The sequence below is a fragment of the Haliotis cracherodii genome, unplaced genomic scaffold, assembly GCF_022045235.1.
Source record: "Haliotis cracherodii isolate W230 unplaced genomic scaffold, xgHalCrac1.p SCAF_8, whole genome shotgun sequence".
NCBI lineage: Eukaryota > Metazoa > Mollusca > Gastropoda > Lepetellida > Haliotidae > Haliotis > Haliotis cracherodii.
The window spans coordinates 6059240-6079996 of NW_027266341.1; the positions used below are offsets into that span (position 1 = coordinate 6059240).

At 42.2% G+C, this 20757-nt stretch overlaps 1 protein-coding gene across 1 annotated transcript in view; it reads left to right on the forward strand.

The window, feature by feature from the left end:
* Positions 1-20757, forward strand: part of LOC139449907 (carbonic anhydrase-related protein 10-like) — a 79231-nt gene that overhangs the window by 33153 nt on the left and 25321 nt on the right. Inside the window, exon 2 of the mRNA XM_071231509.1 lies at positions 7570-7611. Within this exon, the coding sequence (XP_071087610.1) occupies positions 7570-7611 (42 nt within the window). The remainder of the gene's footprint in view (positions 1-7569; positions 7612-20757) is intronic.

Consider the following 20757-nt stretch of genomic DNA (forward strand, 5'->3'; position numbering starts at 1 on the left):
TATGTTGTATCTAACAACAGTCAACGCCCCATCACCCTCTTCCCCCGCCAAAAATAGATGCTTGGTCGCTAAACAGATCATAGGAACTATTTTCCATGGCCATCTGCCCATTTTAGGCCTACGTCTAGACGTGGCAATTAATGATTTGTGTCAAATTGACCGATAGTCTGTTCGTAATAAGGGTTATCACCAAAATCTAGATTGATATACATTCCACATCATAAAAATAGAGATTCAATGAAACGAGGCGGGATCGGGTGGTCATCGTATCCCAGTTGCGTGGATCAATGCTCATGATGTCAATCACTGGATTTCCTGGTCTCAACCAGTTACAGACCGCCCTCACATAGCTGGTATATTACTGGGTGTGGCGTCAAACAACAATAAGAAAACGAAATCAGACAAACTTGGTGGGTCGTTAATGACTAGAATCCAGTGTCTCAATCCTGCAAACAACACAAGCCAAGTCGTCTTGAATGTACCATCAGTATAATTGTACAGGGTACAACTAATGTGATTGTAAAACATGAAATTGCACAAAATCTACATATGTTGAATCAACTTGATGTTTTCTTACGACCAGCTGCACATGTCTGAACGTAATCTGAATATGTGTCTTGTTATGTTTAGTCTTGATAAATATTCAATTTCATTTTACAAGCACCTCGTCGATTTTCACCATCTGCAATCGCTGCGTTAAACACTACCGCCGAAAATGTATTTGTAACCTGCTAGGCAGTCGATTTCCCTATTGTCCTCAACCATTTACAGTTGCTATAAACTTCGACCAACCAGGAAGCAGTGTCCTTGGGCTTGAACGAGTAGTCTGTGTGCAAAGGTCAAGGGAAGCATTCCACCCGCCTGATTGCCACGAACCACTTGAATGCATTACCAGTTTTTACACCAAACCATTCATGCTAATTTATAATAAGGGTCTGGCTCTTGAAACAAGCAGCCGTTGTTCCGTTGAGAGCGCAAGTTGTGGCGCTGTCCCGTCACACTTTCTGCGGTAGTCCTTCAGGCCTCTTAGTCTTCCATCCCTTATTACCCAGAGGCTATGCCATTTGTCAGAACCTCCTAGCGGTGATGCGGGATATTGACGTTTTAACAGTTGGTTTATTTTGGCTCGTTTCAATTTCGCAAGATTGATAACTTGATTTCAACGAGCTGGCCCGTTGCCTACGGCATGCAGGTACGGGCTAATTAATTCCCACTCCTTGGTGCCATTGTTAGTCGATGACTACAGAGGTCGGGAAGAGTATCCACACAGCCCGATCAGTGACACTCCATGTTAGAGTAGTACTAATCACTACTGATATACCTCCATTAGAGATGCTAAGCTCCCTGATACCTTACTGTTTGCTTTGAAAGCTTCCACGCACTCCTCCGAATAAAATCCATTAGGTACTTCCTGACTGTTGGTGATTTGTACCACTTTTTTCTGCCTTCGAAGGGCGTTCACAAATTGTTACATCAAAAACAGCTCGGGGATTAGATAGATCAGTTTTCTTATTCTAAACAAGAATCAATACGTTAAACAAGAAAAAGCGTCAGTTACATTTCACCTGTCGATCTCGCGATAGAATATAAGTGGGCTCATATTTTATTCAGTGATACGTTCTTATTCAGACAATTATACATTTTGCCTTTATTGCTGATACTCAAAGCCATTAGGTTTTGACCTTACCGCTACCTATATATCGTATCTGGATATCGATGAACGAATTTCGATTTAATTTGGTTTGACCACATTGACTGACCACATCGATACTGAACTGCTACCGCTATTTATTTACTCTTTTCATTTTATCATTATCAAATGCGTTTACGCCAGAAATTGTTGTGGTATTATTAAAACAAATCGTGTTTGAATTTGCGGTAATTTCTGTCCAGGACAGTCCATATTGTTTCTAAGCTTGGAAAGAAGACTTTTTTTCTGGTGTATTTAAGGAACACTACAATTGTATGTCCATGGTATGCATCTATTCACAAAACAGAGCATGACCGTTCCGCATTAGAAAACTATAATACTTCGATTGCACGTAAGAGTAAATGTGTTAAGACATTGCGGGTGTCCCCGACGCTGGACCAAAGCCATATATTACGCAATGTTCTCGTTACATCGAAACGAATTTCCTAATTTGGAGTTACAGTCAGTTTGCCGCAAAACCGTCCCGCTGAAATGCAAAATAAATATATATCCGAAAGCAACAAAATTCGTCTGAAATGGCATGCAAGTTATTCATTTGTCGATCCCAAATCGTCACCATAATTTCATACATTATCATGAGGAGTAGAAAAAGTTGTTTAACAAACTCTTATGTAATTGCTTTCGGATTATGTCTATTTTGCATTTCATCGGCACGATGTTGCAGCAAACGGACTGCAGGGATAATTGACTTAATCACGAACATGTGATTCATAAACACATACTTCGGATATCGTCGGATCCCACAATTGACTTCTTGTGATAATGTTACTGGTTTTCATATTATTATTCACTTATTCATATTATACTCCTATTTATATCCCACGTACCAGTATTGAGTACAGCAGTTGGGGATTGAGAAAGATGCTGTATTACAACTGCATCATCGCGGAAGGGAATACACCCAAGAAGGCATGTCTTCCATACAAAGGTTTCAGCACTGATGTAAGCAGGTGAAGCTTGTGCTTGGTTCTCTCAATCGCGAATGTATTGCTTTTCAGTGTCAGGATGCCTGTAAAATATTCTGACGTTATACAAGTGACGTGCGTCTACAAACGCAGACTAACCGTGTTTACTTCATTTGCGCGCAAAGATGCCCATACGTTTGAATGTATTTGTTTGTGAGAGTAACGAAGTTTTAATGGCAAAACACGGCTTGGGTCAATTCAGATTCAACGAATTGCCTTGACTGAAGTTAGATATCACTCAATAAAAAGACCAAAGGTTTGGCAATTTATATTGCCATGATAAAACGGTGATAACGTAATGGTTATACATTGACACCTCCATCAACTTTTCAGGTATAAATACAAATATCTCAAATAACTGGAATAATAAGCTTATGTCCGTGATGATAAACAGCTATCAAGAAATGAATATGTAGGACTTATTCAAACAATCATGTAATGGAGTCATGTCAGAATGTGTTGATTCCGGAAGTAGAATCTAATTGAATCGACTTCCGGGATCAGTTGTATTTGTTAAAATGCACGTTCCTGGCTCAGAATGAACTACAACAACAGCTTTACGTCATCAAAGCGGGTTCATCCCTAAGATAACTAACTGTTCCACCGCTTCTGAGGATGACAGCCTGGGGCTTTCACCAAACTCCTATCACAATTAAGTAAGGATAAGATATATGGATGAACAACTTCTTCATTACAACTATGAGCGACGTTTCGGTGTAGGTTCTGACGCCGTGAAACGGGTCATCTGTCTTGCTGTAATCCCACCCCATACCATAAGGCTGGCGCCCCGAACCGATTTTCTTCTATGACACAATAATTGACGTAACGTTCACCTCGACGTCGGTACTCTTGAATCCGTCCATCCCTGTGGCTGAGGTGAAAACGACACTAGTCAGTGAATAGAACTTGTCCCCACTGCATGGCCGTCCAGCGTAGGCGCTGTATGCACCCCTGTAGACGTCCTTGACGGTGGTTTCCTGTCAAAATGGGACGTCTGGCGGGTCTTCTGGCGACCATCCCTGCACATCTGAGGCGACGACGTACTGTTTGGGAAGATATTCGTCGAAGGCCAGGGATGCTTCTTGCAGCCACTCATGCTGGCTGGAATCGAATCCAGTTGTCTTGTCGATTATTGGTTACGCGTGGCCTGCCACTCCGAGGATGGTCTCTGACTGCATTCGTCTGCACCAAATGGTGTTTCTGTGGACGTTAAATTGTCTTGCAACATCACGTTGACTTGATCCTGCTTCAAGCATACCAATGGCTCGCAGCCGCTCATTTTCGGACAGGCGTGTTATTTCGTAATGTTGAATAATTGCGTAATTTTGTTGTTTTTCTGAGTGGTTGTTGTCAGAACGATGCTATACAATGCATATGGAACGTTAACGCACATGTTTTATACCCATTCTTGGGTAGTGAAATGCATGGGGCTTGCGTAAAAGTCAACTTATGCAAGGAATGCATGCTTTTATGTAGCAGTTGCGTTTTTGTGACTTGATTCCATACATGTACTACAATATTGAAAACCAAACTTTACTTGTTTGAAAAATACACTAAAATATTGGTGTCACAGGATCTTTTGTTGTTGAGTATATTACATGACAATACTTCTTGGTCGTGTCTGGGCCAGACAAACAAGCGGTTGACATCAGAAGCGACGATATACACGGTCGGGCATAATGACACTCACTCATCCAGGTCATACATGCATACTGAAACTCATACATGCATACTGAAACCACATGATCCTCGTAAGTCGGCTCATACGACAAGAAATAGGTGTTGACCACACGGAGTCTGAATGTTAAAACACAATATAACACCCACTAGACACGGTAATCAAGTGTTACCACCAGTCAAAGGGTAGAGCCATCATTTCATAAAGGCATACACCTTCCCAGACAGATGTTTGTGTAAGATCGCCATGGCACCGTTGAGAAATCTACTAATTTCTTTTGCAACGGAGGCACTTCGATAATTGAATGTGTTGCCAGTTTAGTCACAGCGGTGGGCAACAGTTTCGGTTTGGTTATTTTTATTAAAGCGGACATTTTGTAGGATGTTTGAATTAGGAGGAGGATGGACCTTGTTGAACATCACTTTGTGTCAGATCGAGATCGGAAGCACGGGAACCGTATCAGCACAATCCGTCCATGGCAACATAGCTGTTTGCCGTGTTATTTCATAAACGTATATTTCCATGCGTGTGAGTGTGATAGCGGTAAGAAACTGTAAGGTTTTATTCATAGTTGGATGTCGAGGAGATGAAAATTATAGATTCCCTGCTGAATCACAAAGGACAACACACACTCTTCACATACGAATATCTCTGCCTCCTACTTTTGAAAGGAGCTGTTCACATCCTTGTCCACATTAATAGATATTGTTAGTTAGGATTCCGTTTTACATGAGTACTTGGGTGTTTCACCATAAAGCTCTCATGAACAAGAAGCCGTCACGAACTGAGGCTTTCAGATTATCTCTCTCATGACCAGGTTGTGTCGTATGGATTATCAATTTCATGAACACATGGCCATCAAGAACTTAAAGTTTTGGGAAGGGGTGGGTTGGGTTATGAGGGTCCATTGTGGTTAAAGTATTTGCTCGTCACGTCGAAAGCACGGGTTCAATTCTTCACGGGGTACAGTGTGGGAAGCCCAGTTCTGGTGTCCCCCGTCTTGTGATGCTGGAATATTGCCATATACCTTCACGCATTCAACTGCTTGTCGCGAACATCTGATATCATCACTGATTTTCAGTGATCCATACATATAACTTGCACAGCTATTTTGCCTTTTGTGGAGTCTTTTTTGACTGAATCATCTCTAGCGGTGACGTTTTGTTTTTTACGATATTCACAATGGTGAATTTGATGAAGACGCATTGCTAGCCCTTTGAAAAAGGTCATATGCTGATATGCTGTCATATCAGAGGTTCACAAAAGAACATTACGTTGACGCCATTGCAGCCACAACACAAATCACTGGTAAATCACTTTGTGGCAAAACGCGATTGCCATTTCCTCTGTGATTGATACAACTGTCCATTTTTTTCACGATGAACTCCATCCTTTCACTGAACAATCAGTTGACTCTAGTTCCATCACACATTAGGATCATCTCACACAGTGGCCTTCATGATAATATAATTGACGACAGAGCCACATCTGTCAATAATCTGGGTAATGTTTTAGACCACCTTATCCCTATTACTGCTTCCTAAAGAGACGCAAGTTCGCTGCGGGGTTGCCCTGGGGTGAAGTGATTATTCTTCTGCTATTACGCCGTTCCATCACGGTGTCAATTATTTGCAATATCTCGGGATGCTACAAGCTAAATATCAATAGCGCAGACAGCGATGCCAACTTACATATGCTGTCGACTGACACTAATTGCGGCAAATCAGGCAGTCCGCATATAGGTTTCCAACACGGAGCAACCGTCCTCCAAAGTATCGCCCAAGGTGGAAAGATGTTTTGTTGTTAGTAATTGCTACATTAAAAAAACTTATTGTTCCAAATCTTCTGTTTAGCTGAATAATGCATTTCTTTATTGGATATGTATCGTTTGTCCACTGAGAAGGCCACATAACTTTCACATGTGAACTTCAAAAGTTTGTAGGATTCCTGTTTGGCAGACTGCACCACGAGGAATGAATGCAATCTGGATTAGCATAGCATGCAATGGTGAAGCAATGGTAGGACAGGGAGTGGTAAGGCAGGGCAGGGCAGGGCAGTGAATGGTAAGGTCAGGGCAGGGCAGGGCAAGACAGGGTAAGGAATGGTAAGGCGGGGCAGCACAGGGCAGGGCAGGGTAAGGAATGGTAAGGCGGGGCAGCACAGGGCAGAGAAGGGCAGGGAATAGCAAGGCAGGGCAGGGCAGGGCAGGGCAGGGCAGGGTAAGGAAAGGTAAGGCAGGACAGGGCAGGACAGTGACTAGCAAGGCAGGGCAGGGTAAGGAAAGGTAAGGCAGGACAGGGCAGGGCAGTGAATAGCAAGGCAGGGCAGGGCAGGGCAAGACAGGGTAAGGAATGGTAAGGCAAGACAGGGCAGGGCAGTGAATGGCAAGGCAGGGCAGGGCAGGGCAGGGCAGGGCAGGGCAGGATATAATGTACAACAATTTCGCAGACCTTATGATAACTAATATCACAATATATGTGCTTTGTTAAAATGCATACATGTATACCAGGGAGTGGGTGTATGCTACAGCTGAGAGACTAAACAGAATATCAATCCAAACACTGACATGTTGTCAATAGATCAAACGACAACTATCTCAATAGACGTATATGTGGCTGTCCTAACTCTGCGGCGACAATGGGTTATTGGCAGCCAGGATATAGGAACCAATGATCTCAAAGGATCAAAAGAGTTGTGTTCTATGTTCTTTTCATCCCAACAAAATATCACGTCAACGTGACGTACACATATGCCCAGTCTGTCTTCTCCATGACATTTGAGTAAAGACAGAAACTAGTTTGATGAGTTAACTAGGTGCACGAATATAGTTAATTGGACAGGTTCACCTCATCATACGAGACAATACACACAGCATATTCCTTATGTTTGTGGTGCCCAATACATGTAACCACTGCACAGATAGATAACGCGTGTCTATTACAATGCCTAGAGATGGAATAAGGCCCATCGGGGTCCAGGCACCGCACTCAGAATCTTGAAAGAGTGACTGCTTGGCGTTGATCGTATTAATGTGTCTCGACATCAGTTAAGGTAGCATTAGCTCATGCGTCCAGTAGGTCGATACAGTAGACTAGGTGCGCGGTGTAACCTGTCTGTAAGTATTCCCTATAGTCGCCATGAAAACATCAACGTATAACACCATAAAATGCATTTATGTGATTATAACTGTGACACATATTTTTTTTATTTGCCAGGTGACCTTTGGACGAAATGGTGGACCTATCAAGGAATTTCAGGTAACTTGATGACTTCATCATTTATCTCATGTCTTACCGTCTGAATGAGGGATGGCTCATTCGTCTGCAAAGAGTTGCGTCCCTTAGACGTTCCAGAATCCCGTGATTGTGGTTTGAATCTCGGATACGTGGGTTTCCGTAGAGTGGTAACCATGTCGTGAGGTACTATGGGCTTTAGATACTTTATTCCTTTGTTACGATGGGTGGAGCGGCTTTATGTCCACCTTACTCAATACGCAGCTAACATGAAGAATGAAACACGAGGTGCTCGTGGGGTTACCGGCCATGTCCGTGTACCCAGTAGTAAGTCGTGAAAGATGCCTGCAAATTACGTTGGTGGCTTGTATTGTATGTCATCCTGGCCGCGTGGCCTCTTGATCGTCTTATCAACCACCGCCGTGTCATGTAGATACCACCGTGGTCACCGCTATGTGTGATGTTCACAAACAATTCTGATAGTCTGCCTAGCAACCATTTTTTGCACGGCTGAGGAACGTTACTCCACATAGCAACGATTGTCTAGCCCTGCTAAGGGACGCTACTCTGCACAGCAATCATTCTCTTGTACGGCTAAGGGACGCTACTCTGCACAACGACCATGCTCTTGCCGGCTGAAGGCCGCTACTCTGCACAGCGGCTTGTTTGGTTCACTCATGCCTCTTTGTCACGCATCTCAAATAAGGTCATAATAATTGTTGCATGTGAAAATAACATATCAAACCTTTGGACGAGATCGTTTTTGGTCCCCAATATCTGAAAATTTACGAAATGGATAAAACTGCTCGTAATCTGTATGAAGGGTATCACGTGTCTTCAGACGAAAATTGACATTAGTTTAGCTTTGCAAGTGTAAGACAAAGGGCAGGTTTCACTGTTTGAACTGATATTTTGGATCGCGTCAGGGCAACATTGAGCTCCGTTGAACGACTATTAAACCTTTGGTTGTGAGTAATACAAGTCAGTTGGACATAATGCTATAGCCTGTGTGTGTCAAAGCGGGGTAAGCTTCTGCCTCCTCCATCACGTGTTTAAACGAAGCCATGTAATCGCCATCGGTGTCCGGCAGTTGTCAATGGTAGTTCAGATCATGAGGCTGGGCCTGTGTGTAGATGAAACCGATAACTGGCTCCATCCGTGACCAAGCTGTCAAGCCAGGATATTAGTTCTTGTGTTTTCCGATTAATCGGAACAAAGTTAAAAGCATCAAATCGAAATAGTTTGAATCAGTGTCATCTGAATTATTTCCTTTTGACAGTGACGAACAGCGCTAATTGTCAGACTCATTTTACAGTTGACACCAGCTGAGCGTGACGTCATCGCGTGCTCTACACCACATCTGTTGAATAGATCTTTATTTATAAGCAGGTATTATTTATGTGTATTGTGTTATTGTGCAGGATTTAATGTAGTATTTTGTGATGCTGTATCGATGTTCGACAGCTTTGAATTCAAGCAAAGGTGTCACAACGTTCGACGATAATATTTCCAGTTCATATAAATACTGTGCACAATTAAGGTGAATCTCTAGGACATGGAAACCCCAGTAAACCGCGGGAGTGAGTGAGTTGGGTTTAATGCCGCTCTGAACAGTATTTCAGTTATATAACAGCGGGGAGGTTAATGTGGGAGTAGGTACCGAGAAACCAAAGCAATACGTGACATTATACCCGTGAATAATGTAGTGTGAACCTAGTAAACAGCGAATTTACAGATAAGTAAATATCTCTTATTACATTGGTATGATTCACTATTTAAACCACGCAGTAAAATGTGATAATAAATCAGAATTTAAACACATAGAAGACATGTTTAGGTATGTGTTCTATCAAAAATATTTAGGGACTAAACACATGAAATGATCTATTCCCTCATAGTTTTATGTTTTAAGGTTTATATACACAACATTCTAGACATATGGAAAGATTTTTAAGTCCCTGATGCAGATTTGCTGATGATACAATGCACAACGTATTGATGATTTAGCTTTTTGATGCATCTGCATATATTTGAAGTGTCGCAAACATCTGGCACGAAAGTTAGATTTATGATACATTTTATTGCTCTGTTCACTTTACAATGCACGTTGTTTTTATTTTTTCTGTCCCGCACAATACTGTACGAATATATACTAGCAATTAAAGGAGTGAGTGAGAGGGCAATAACGTGGGAATTGTGTTTGTGGAAAACTGTTTGGTGAAATATCGAGCAGAGCCAATGTTAATCAGTTAGAATCAGAATCTTGTTGTGTTAACTTAGGTTACGGTTATTGTTATGGCTACTGCTACGATCGTGATCGCCTCCGTGGTCTAGTTGATAGAGCGTCTGCCCGGATGACGGAAAATCCGATCCTATCAAAACATAAAGCAGCAAAAGACGTTAAAACTTGTTGTTGACTGCCTTGCGCACGATGGTTAGGGGATGAAAAAGGACTGGACGCCTCGGAGACACTTTCCCGTGCCTGAGTGGAGTACTCGTGTTAAACTGCGGCAAGGTATCTCAGAGGACAAGCACAATAAAACCGGCTTTAGCTCGGGCAAGCAGAAACACAGCAGTACACACACACGCGCACACACACACACACACACACACACACACACACACACACACACACACACACACACACACACACACACACACACACACACACACACAGCTATGCACGCCACTATAAAAGTGCAAATATCTTGAACGCAACAATAAACCTATTTCACCTAACCTCGCCTCACTTAACCTACGACTATGGCTATGGCGACGGCTATGGTTGTGACTATAGCTTTGTCAATATACTCAAAGAAAGAGAAACGCACGGGTAAAAATGTTTACGTACGTCGTCTATATTTCAAGAGATATTTATGAACCGAAACAAATGTCTATGAACGTCAAACATCACATGATGACAGTCATAGTGTCTGGTGTCTGTTATCACATCTGACTGACATAAATGTCACACAAACATCCACACCACGTTATGTGGCAGCGTTAACGTCAGTGCCTTTTTTACCACCAGTGACCTGTATCACAGTTCTGCAACGCCTACCCATTGACTGAATAAGTTGCTGGATTTGATCCTGTAGTATTCGTGGCCATTCATCCTGCAATGCGTGGCGAAGTTGCGGACGCGTTTGAGACGGCGGTTGACGTCGGATACGGCGGTCGAGTTCATCACACAGATGTTCATATGGGTTTACATCGGGCGATCTTTGTGGCCATCGAAGCACAGCAATGGTCTGATTCTGTAGGAAATCCATTGTGTCGAGTGTTGTCGTGCTGAAAACACTAGTTGAGGTGCGATAGAGGGAAGAGTTTGACGTTTGAGAACTTCATCACGGTAACGTAATGCTGTCAAATTGGGTTTTACGGGCACCAGGTTGGCTCTACGGTTGTAGGATATGGCATCATGATACTGCCACATTCGAATCTATCCACTTCGACAACACAATTCTGAGCAAAACGTTCATTTCTACGTCTGTAGATACAGGTTGGCCTATCTGACGTTGAGGTAAATAAAAGCAACACAACTCTGACCATATTCATAAAGGCTCTCTGACAAAAGCAGAGTCGATGGTATAATTCTGAGCATGGTCCATGGTATAATTCATGAGCATGCGTTTTAAAAAAATGTCATTCATAACTAAACCAAACTCTACGCCAGTGTTCACACACGATTGCGCACGTAAATGCCGATGCTGACGTCGTAGAATAGCCCGCATAATACGCATTCGGGCTCCAAGTCCAAAGTCACGAAGAGGATTACGCATTGTTTGCACTGACACCCTACGCAGACCACGCACATTGGAGATGGTGTCTGTCGCTGTAACGGTAGGATGACGTGGGTGGAAGACCCGGATGACCCTGAGCAGCAGTTGTGATCCTCGGTCTGTCTGTTGTAGATACATACCGTTGGTATCTGACCCAAAGACGTGGAATTATGTTGTGGTGGACGTTGACATGCCGAACAACTGACGACTGACATTCCAGCCTCTAAACGTGCGATGGCGTCATTTCGAGTTACAGGGTCTAGTCCAAAATTAGTCACAGTTCAAGCAAAATTTGACAGTTAACTGAAAGCATAACACCCTTTTATACCCAACAACCCACCCTTTATTTCCCCGAAAACGAAGGGCTTGCAAATTTTATTCCACGCTCTTCAAATTGTTTTTAAATGTAGTCCAATCAGTAAACACTGTAAAGTAACATGTGTAAAATAAGTAACTTCATAAAACATTTCAGGCAAAATTTGCAAATCTTTATAACGAAATCATTTTATATTAGGGGAGAGTATTTATGGCGGTGGTTATGACAATGATCTGGCTATGGTTACTGTATGACTATACCTATGACAATGTTGATGACATGGCTACTAATTTGGCTATTGCTACTGCTATAGCTGTAATGACTGTTGTTATTGTTATCTTTATTGCTATTGCTAGGTTTATGACTACGGCCTTGACTATGGCTGTGTAAGTTTATATTCATTACGCATGAACGCGGTTTCCTTGACTAACCGATTAAACTTGAACGTGGTCCCTCCTCAATACTTATTCCGTGCACATACATCGAGCTATTGCCTCGTTGCGCTGAATTCCCGACGGTCTAATATCATTACTGCATCATTGATGTTTATCTGTGGCAATTCTATTCATCCCAACCCCATTCTGACACGTTTTAAGTAAATATCTTCAGACCAATAGAAAGTTCCATGTATCATTGAAGAAATTAAAAGGGTCCCAAAAGACTAATTATGTAATAATGTTCCATGAAGGATACTATTTTAACGCCAGGCTTTTGCCTCATAAAAGTAACAAATATGTAATTTACGGTGATTGAAGTCACTTTTGGCAGACGCCAATTTCTGTTCAATCATCTCATATTTAATCGTCAGTTTAGTGGTTCATTCGAACGTTTAGGTGCTCTAGAACGTGAAAGTCTTGATTTCATGGTCCATTTCGGTCAGTTGGAAATGCCACCGATGATTCAGACACACAATAAGACCCTATGGGTATTCTATGACAGCGTAGATGTTAGTATCTGCGAACCCAGGCTATAAATACTTGGTGATGGATCGTTACGATGCAATACGTGTCCACTCGTGTCACTACGGAACATGCCGCATGCAGATTACGGAAATGGGCGAGTGGTGACGAATGTTACGATGGGCGATCGTGATGAGTGTAGATTGTTATTTCTTCCAATGGTAACTACACTCCAGACTGAATTCTTTAAAAGTGATGAGCATCTATGTTGTGGACTGAAAGGGTGCAGAAAATTTAACAACTAAACAAAACCATCAAATACCATCTCTGAGTAGCACGGCGTGGCTAATCCCTCATCCGTATAACGTTAACTTGCTGACGAGGTTATAATCCTTGGTCCTATGGGTAGAGTGTCCGATCTCGGATCAGGAGATATCTGGTTCGAATCCCCGCTATATGTTGGACCGTTATTGGGCGGTGTATTTGCAAATTCTAATAACATCCTAGCTACAATTGTTAACGTTACAATAGTCTCTTTATCACGAGGAAGGATGTAGTTGGAGTCTACTGTCATAGCAACTTCTGTCGTGTGTGTGTTGATCCTGGTACTCCTGTCGTGTGTGTGTTGATCCCGGTACTCCTGTCGTGTGTGTGTTGATCCTGGCACTCCTGTCGTGTGTGTGTTGATCCTGGTACTTCTGTCGTGTGTGGGTTGATCCTGGTACTCCTGTCATGTGTGTGTTGATCCTGGTACTACTGTCGTGTGTGTGTTGATCCTGGTACTCCTGTCGTGTGTGGGTTGATCCTGGTACTCCTGTCGTGTGTGTGTTGATCCTGGTTCTCCTGTCGTGTGTGTGTTGATCCAGGTATTCCTGTCGTGTGTGTGTTGATCCTGGTTCTCCTGTCGTGTGTGGGTTGATCCTGGTACTCATGTCGTGTGTGGGTTGATCCTGGTACTCCTGTCGTGTTTGGGTTGATCCTGGTACTCCTGTCGTATGTGGGTTGATCCTATAATTCCTGTCGTGTGTGTGTTGATCAAACGAGGGTGTGTTACCGTTGAACATTATTTCAGTTTCATCACTGTGTGTCAACTTCATGTGGAAAGAACACATAATGCCATACTTGCCGTAGACATTTCTCACTTTGTTTTTTCAAGAATGAAATCATGGGTGTGTTATCGTTGACCATTATTTCACTAACATAACTGCGTGTTAACTTAAATGTTTTCTGAAAAGAACACCTAATGTTAAACATGTCGTAGACGTTCTATTCACTTTGGTTTTCCAAGAATGAAATAATGTTCAACCCGCTCAACCCACAAACAGTTGGATGGCGTTCATTAATGGTAATGAGTCCTTCAAATAAATGTCTAAGACATGTACACTTTAGATTCGCCAACCCACATTAAGATGACACGGTTTGATATGACTAACTTACTGTTTTTGGCGGCGTTAAACCGAATTCACTCACTCACTCGAAATACTTGGCTTTAGGTTCACATTAATCTCTTTGTCTCGTATCCCCAGCGGATAAAGGCACCTACTAACTGATTCTGCGTTATCATGTCACGCAGAAAACCGGATTTCATTTCCCTCTCTGAATATAAATCATTACGTCAATGGTTCGTCCCCATGTCCCTCCACAACATTTCCAACACGAGGTATTGCACTCAATCAAACTAGAGGTTCAATAGCAGACATGCTGATGAGAAAAACTGTCCTGAACTTTTAAACAAGTAAATTGTGCCCTGGGTATCAATGTGTTTATTCGTATAATACACTGGGTGAGTGAGTGTGTAGGGTTTTATGCTGCTTGTGGCAATATTCCAGCAATATAACGGCGGGCGGACACCAGAGATGTACTTCACAAGTTGTAGTACCAATGTTGGGAATTGAACCCGGCCCTTGCGTCACGAGGGAAGGGTGATCCACAGGAGGGTGCTCATATTAACAATTGTAATGCGGCGTAGTTTAGGAAGGAAAGATAACTCTTCCATTAAACTTGGGACAGTTTGAATATCCACACCACTAACATTAAAACCGGAATTTGTACAAAGCCAAACATTATTGATCGCCGTGAAATTCGTTCACACGCCATTGTGTAAATGACCCGCATGATGATAAGAACGTTTCATGGCCTGATGCTTTGCTTGGAGGGAGATCATGATTGATCAGAGATTTACTTAAGAGATATATAATGATCTACGTGAATTATACGCATGACCCAGACTGAGCGTCTTACTCGGCATGTATGACTCAATGCCATAATTCAATGGTAAGAAGTAGCCCAATGTTAATGATTCAAAACTGCATGACCGATTCCTGCTAGTTCTTTAAGCAGTGAGCAAACAGAATTTGTCTGTATGCAGACTGGATTTGTCCCAGAGTTAGAGTAATTACAGCCTTGCTCTTGCAGACAGATAAATATTGCATCTAATCTCATGGATGTCGCGAATTGATTCAATCACATTTATCAAGAAACAAAGCTTGGACGGTAAAACCAATGCTGGTATAGAGAGGAAATGAAGAGTCGCTTTCTCCTAAATCAACAAGCGCATCTGATTGGTGTGCTCTCGAGATTTCTGAAGGTTAATTTCAAGCTTTAGACTGAGCAGTTTATCAGAACCCTGACTTGATACTACCCTGGTGTTTGTAACTGTGGCTAGGATCTCGTGTTCACGGTTGGTGTGATGTCCACAGCTGTTTAGGCTACGTTCACACGTTGTTGCTGTGGCTGTGCATCTGATACGCGGAGATCGATATGGAAGCTGTTATTGAAGGCCAAGGCTGCTTGTATTTAATGATTGACTTTCTTTGAATTATTATATTTGTGTTGAGTTTATTTCACCCCCGAGAATTCAAACCTTTATTGCGCAAAGATCAACTATATATATCATGTATAAAACAAACAGAGATGTATTTGTAGTGTGCTAGGTGGGCAGAAGTGCTTTGAAGAATATTTAAGTCATATTCATACGTGGGAGGTTGGCTCGGCGTGGCTCAGGTAGTTAATTTGTACGTCAGATATCATGGTGAGGAAATTATACATACAAATTATGTAGTCACCCTAAATCTGGGGTTCTAACTCATGAAACTCTGTATAGCAATTTGCGCAGTCTCTGGCCACCAGGCAAGGTGTTCACATGATGGTGGCAAACCATTATCTTGACATCTCATGGAGATTCCGGTTTAAAATTGTTCTCAGCTGCAGAAACCTATGCTTATCGTTTCAAGCTACTTATTGGATCGGCTGGTTAGGTTCGGTAACGTGGTTGGTTGCGTGTCATCTTTGTCATCTTGTCATATTCCGTGGTCGTTGCTCACTCCTAATATCAATTAACGGAATGTCAGGTCCAGACTCGACTAGTTACAGGCCCCTGTTATATAGTAGGAATACTGTAGAGCAACGCTGAACAACAAACGAACACTGGGCTACCAAACCTCCCATAAATTGGTTAAGGACTCACAAACATATCAACACATTCCGAACAAGTCGATATCGAGATTCTTTCAAATACAGCTTCATGTGTCAATCGGGAAAACGTTTTTATGGATCGGTTAAGCGTTTAATTCAAACAGACACCGTTAGCATCACTGGCTTAGGAACAAGCACTTAGAGTGATTAACGAGATGTAGCATATGCATATATTGTGTTCTCATCCGGTATTGCCACAGGAGCCTAGAAGCCATTGTACCACACCCCTGGGGGTGTCCAGTATTGATGCCGGGTCTGGTTTTAGACATAAGAGACAAGACTGTTTGTAAGGCATAATACAGCATGTTAATGGTTCCAACGTACATCTACTTTGAAGACTTACATGGCTAATAATGTTATTATTCTGGATATGTTCAGTCAGACGGATAAGGTACATAGTTTATACTGTCTATGCTGTTTTACCACTGTCGCGATATAAAATCCTGTTTTATCTATGCTTACCAGAGTTTTATCACCCTAGCTGTTAAAAGCCCTGTTCTAATATTTGTCCATGTTGGAACCCTACTCTAACTCTGTCTACCACGTGTTGCCAAACTCATCGTCAACCCTGTTCTGCAATAGTCTTTAGTCCTCGATCTGACACTTACGCCACTGTCTTAACCTGTGTTCTAACTCTACCACTGTTTTAATCCCTGTCCTAACTCCACCACTGTATAAATCCATTTTACAACATCGTCACTGAAACGCTGTTCTAACGCCGTCACTGTTTTATTGTAAACCCCGTACTAACGCCTTCACTGTATAAATCCATGTTCTAACGCCGTCGCTGCTTTGAACACTGTTCTAACGCCGTCATTGTGTTATTGTAAAGCCTGTTCTAACGCCTTCGCTGTATTAATTCATGTTCTAACACCGCCGCTGATTTATTTTAAACCTGTTCTAACGCCGTCACTATATAACTCCATGTTCTGACCCCACCTTCCTTTGAGCACTGTTCTAACGCCGTCGCTATTTTAATCCGTGTTCTAACGCCGTCACTATATAAATCCATGTTCTGACCCCGCCTTCCTTTGAACACTGTTCTAACGCCGTTGCTATTTTAATCCGTGTTCTAACGCCGTCACTATATAAACTCATGTTCTGACCCCGCCTTCCTTTGAACACTGTTCTAACGCCGTCGCTATTTTATATCCGTGTTCTAACGCCGTCACTATATAAATCCATGTTCTGACCCCGCCTTCCTTTGAACACTGTTCTAACGCCGTCGCTATTTTAATCCGTGTTCTAACGCCGTCACTATGTAAATCCATAATCTGACCCCGCCTTCCTTTGAACACTGTTCTAACGCTCTAACTGCTTTGAACTCCCTCGCTGTCTCGGCTCACCCCCTCACCCGTCACCCGTCACCCCCTCACTCCTCACCCGTCACCCCTTCACTCCTCACCCGTCACCCCTTACCCGTCACCCCCTCACTCCTCACCCCATCACTCTTCACCCGTCACCCCCACCCCCTCACTCCTCACCCGTCACCCCCTCACTCCCCACCCCCTCACTCCTCACCCGTCACCCCCTCACTCCTCACCCCACCCTATTAAATGGTCGGTCCCTTTCACGTTTGGAAACAATGTTTTATCACATCTCACCTTTTTAAACCCTGTTCTAACACTGTAACGAGTGATTGCAACACCCTAATAATGCATGGCTCCTGCTAAGACCGAGTCTGATGTTGACAAACCTGTTCTATCTCTGTTCTAACGTCGTCATTACTGTAAACACTGTTCTAACACCGTAACTGTTTTTATCCCTGTTCGAACGCTGTCACTGTTTTGAACACTGTTCTAACGCCGACGCTTCTTTGAATACAGTTCTAACGCCTGTTCTAACGCCGCCACGATAGTAATCCCTGTTCCTGTTCCTGTTCCCGTCACTGTTTCATATTAAACCCTGTTCTAACGCCGTTACTGTTTTATTTTAAACCATGTTCTAACGCCGTCAGTGTTTTACTCCCTCTTCCAACGCCGTCGCTTCTTTGAACACTGTTCTAACGCTGTCACTTTTTTATTTTAAACCCAGGACTAAAGCCATCACTGTATTAATCCATGTTCTAACACCGTCACTGCTTTGAACACTTTTCTAACGCCGTCACTCTTTTATTTTAAACCCTTTTCCAACGCCGTCACTGCTTTGGACACTGTTCTAACACCGTCACAGTTTTAGTTTAAATCCCGCTCTTACACCATCACTGTTTTAATCCCTCTTCTAACGCCGTCACTGCTTTGGACACTGTTCTTGAGCACTTTGAACACCAACGTCTAACACTGCGAAAAGAGGTTCAGGGCAGTTGAATGACGTAGTATTACTACAATACTCCCAAACCCTGCAGCCCTCACTCACTGGTTGCCCAGGAATACTTTTGGGGCCAAATGCTTCCTATCTATAATCATATTTAACATGCAACTGAGGTACTGAATTTGAATAAAGTCATTACCTTTGAAGTATTGGTAATATGGAAATCGAAAGTTCGTATGATCTTACGAACAACGAGGAGATTCAATGGTTCACGCCTCTCTTCCTTTTCCTATCAGCTTCATTGCTAATGACGCTCTGTAAAAACATCAACATTATTCATGAAAGTTTCACTGAATTGCTAAAACGAAAACGAAAACTCTTTCAGCAAATATTTTCCCGAACTAATCAACTGCGTCTCATTCGGAGTGTTTTCCAATAGATTGAGAAAATTGGAACATTCGAGCAAATGGCACGGTTCCGAATTAAACCATCAGAAGACCTTCCTTAGGGGAGGGACGCTATGTTTGGTCTAAAAACACTCCAGCTTAAGCAGTCCGGAAATTCGTTCGCTGGACTTTTGTAACAGCGCCACGTTTCCGTAAATGAAGGAAAGGGAGTGTAAACATTTAGCATTTAAAGGGAATCTTCCACGTTGTTGATCCAATATTGGGGTTATCTTCTGGTGGGATTCGTGTGCAAAGTTCAAGATTAGTGAGGCACGGACGGTGACTGTCAAAATCGAAGCATTATTGCGACGACGGAATAAAAAGGGACGAACGTTGGAAGTGATTGTGATGAAAACAGTGCTTGGTATGGGTTTCTAGGCTTGTTTTGAAACATGACTAGATGTTGGAATTGAAAGTCATCAATAGTAATTCGTTGTTATTGATTTTTTTTTATCTATGCGGAAATTGTTCTTCTTTTCGCTGGCGGAATATTCTTTTTAAAGACGCCGCAGATCATAGGTTCGAATCCCAGTGTTGCCTAACTTACCATCCGTGTCTGTCATTAGCATGTTTGTGTTCGTGAGGTTGATAGTGATGATTATTGTAGTCTCAATCCGTCACGTCATAATATGACTCAACCATTGTTATACAACTATACTTATCCACATTTTATCACAGTTGGGGTTTGGCTTGTTCTTCGATTATGGACCATACACAGAACAGACTTTAGTAAGGAATCGTAGTGTGAGTTTTAATGTACTTAGACCACAAATGCTCGTGTTTTTTACTGCAAACACACAAACAACCTCTCGAACAGATCAATGAAAGTGAACGAAATATGACTGAGAGCAAGCATAATTTTTATTTCATTACGACATCCAGTAAAGTGGTATTGGCGAGATGTTTCTAAAAAACGTTGTTGTTGGTAATACGGAAAAGAGGTTAAGAATGTTCCAATCACTTTTCGTGCCCATTTAGATCACCACCTTGCTCATAGTCAGATTATAGCATAGGTTTGAAACTTCGACTTTAGATCTATTTCAGCTATACTTGTTTATTATATGCCCTAAGTCTATAACAAATATCAGTTGCCAGCCACTTGATCAATGACGATACGTTTCATAGCCTCCCCAACGTTTTAATCAAAACGTTTTGGCAAACATAGTGGAAAACAACAGTCCTTGTCATCCCTCCTACCTGAACACTTTTCATTCCATACAATTATAGGAAACACCTGTCAATACATGACGTTGTTATACGTTTTGTTTTGATCATGTTAATAGCTCCGTTGTCACAGCATACATATTATGTTTTAAGGTGGGGATGTTAATTAAGTTTGCTGATAATTGAACACATGACATACACAGTAGCGTTTTGTTTCTCGGCGTGAAACTGACGTTGTTAATTATATCCAAGCTTCTAGTTAAATCAATTATGTCAATGGTTATATGTAACGAACTTACTCCATTGGCTGTGTTTCTTTTGGTGTGAGTCCACTGAGACTGATTAAGATTTAGAACACTTCAGACCATGTCGCCAACTGTAACATTTTAACTGTGTCATTTGGTGCATAATCCATTTTCTATATGAAACGTTGTTGCTATTGTTATTGTCATGGAGGGTACACCTATATTGACTGACGATGATATCATTGCGAGGCATTAATTACTTAACACTCATTGGGGTTCATCGAGTGCAGGCTTTGACTCATCTACAAGTCTTAATAAGGTGGCGTATGACGTATGATGACTTGATACTAAAGGAGAAGGTCATCAAGTGCAATTTGTAAGCAGATTACTCGTAAACAAATGGGTATCTAAGTCAGAGGTTAACGGGTTTTGAAACTAATATGTCCAAGGGTATTTCGTACGTCGGTGTCACACACAATTGTTACACTTATTTTCACACCACTCTTACACCTATTCTCACACAATTCTTCCACCTATTCTCACACAACTCTTACACCTACTCTCACACAACTCTTACACCTATTCTCACACAAT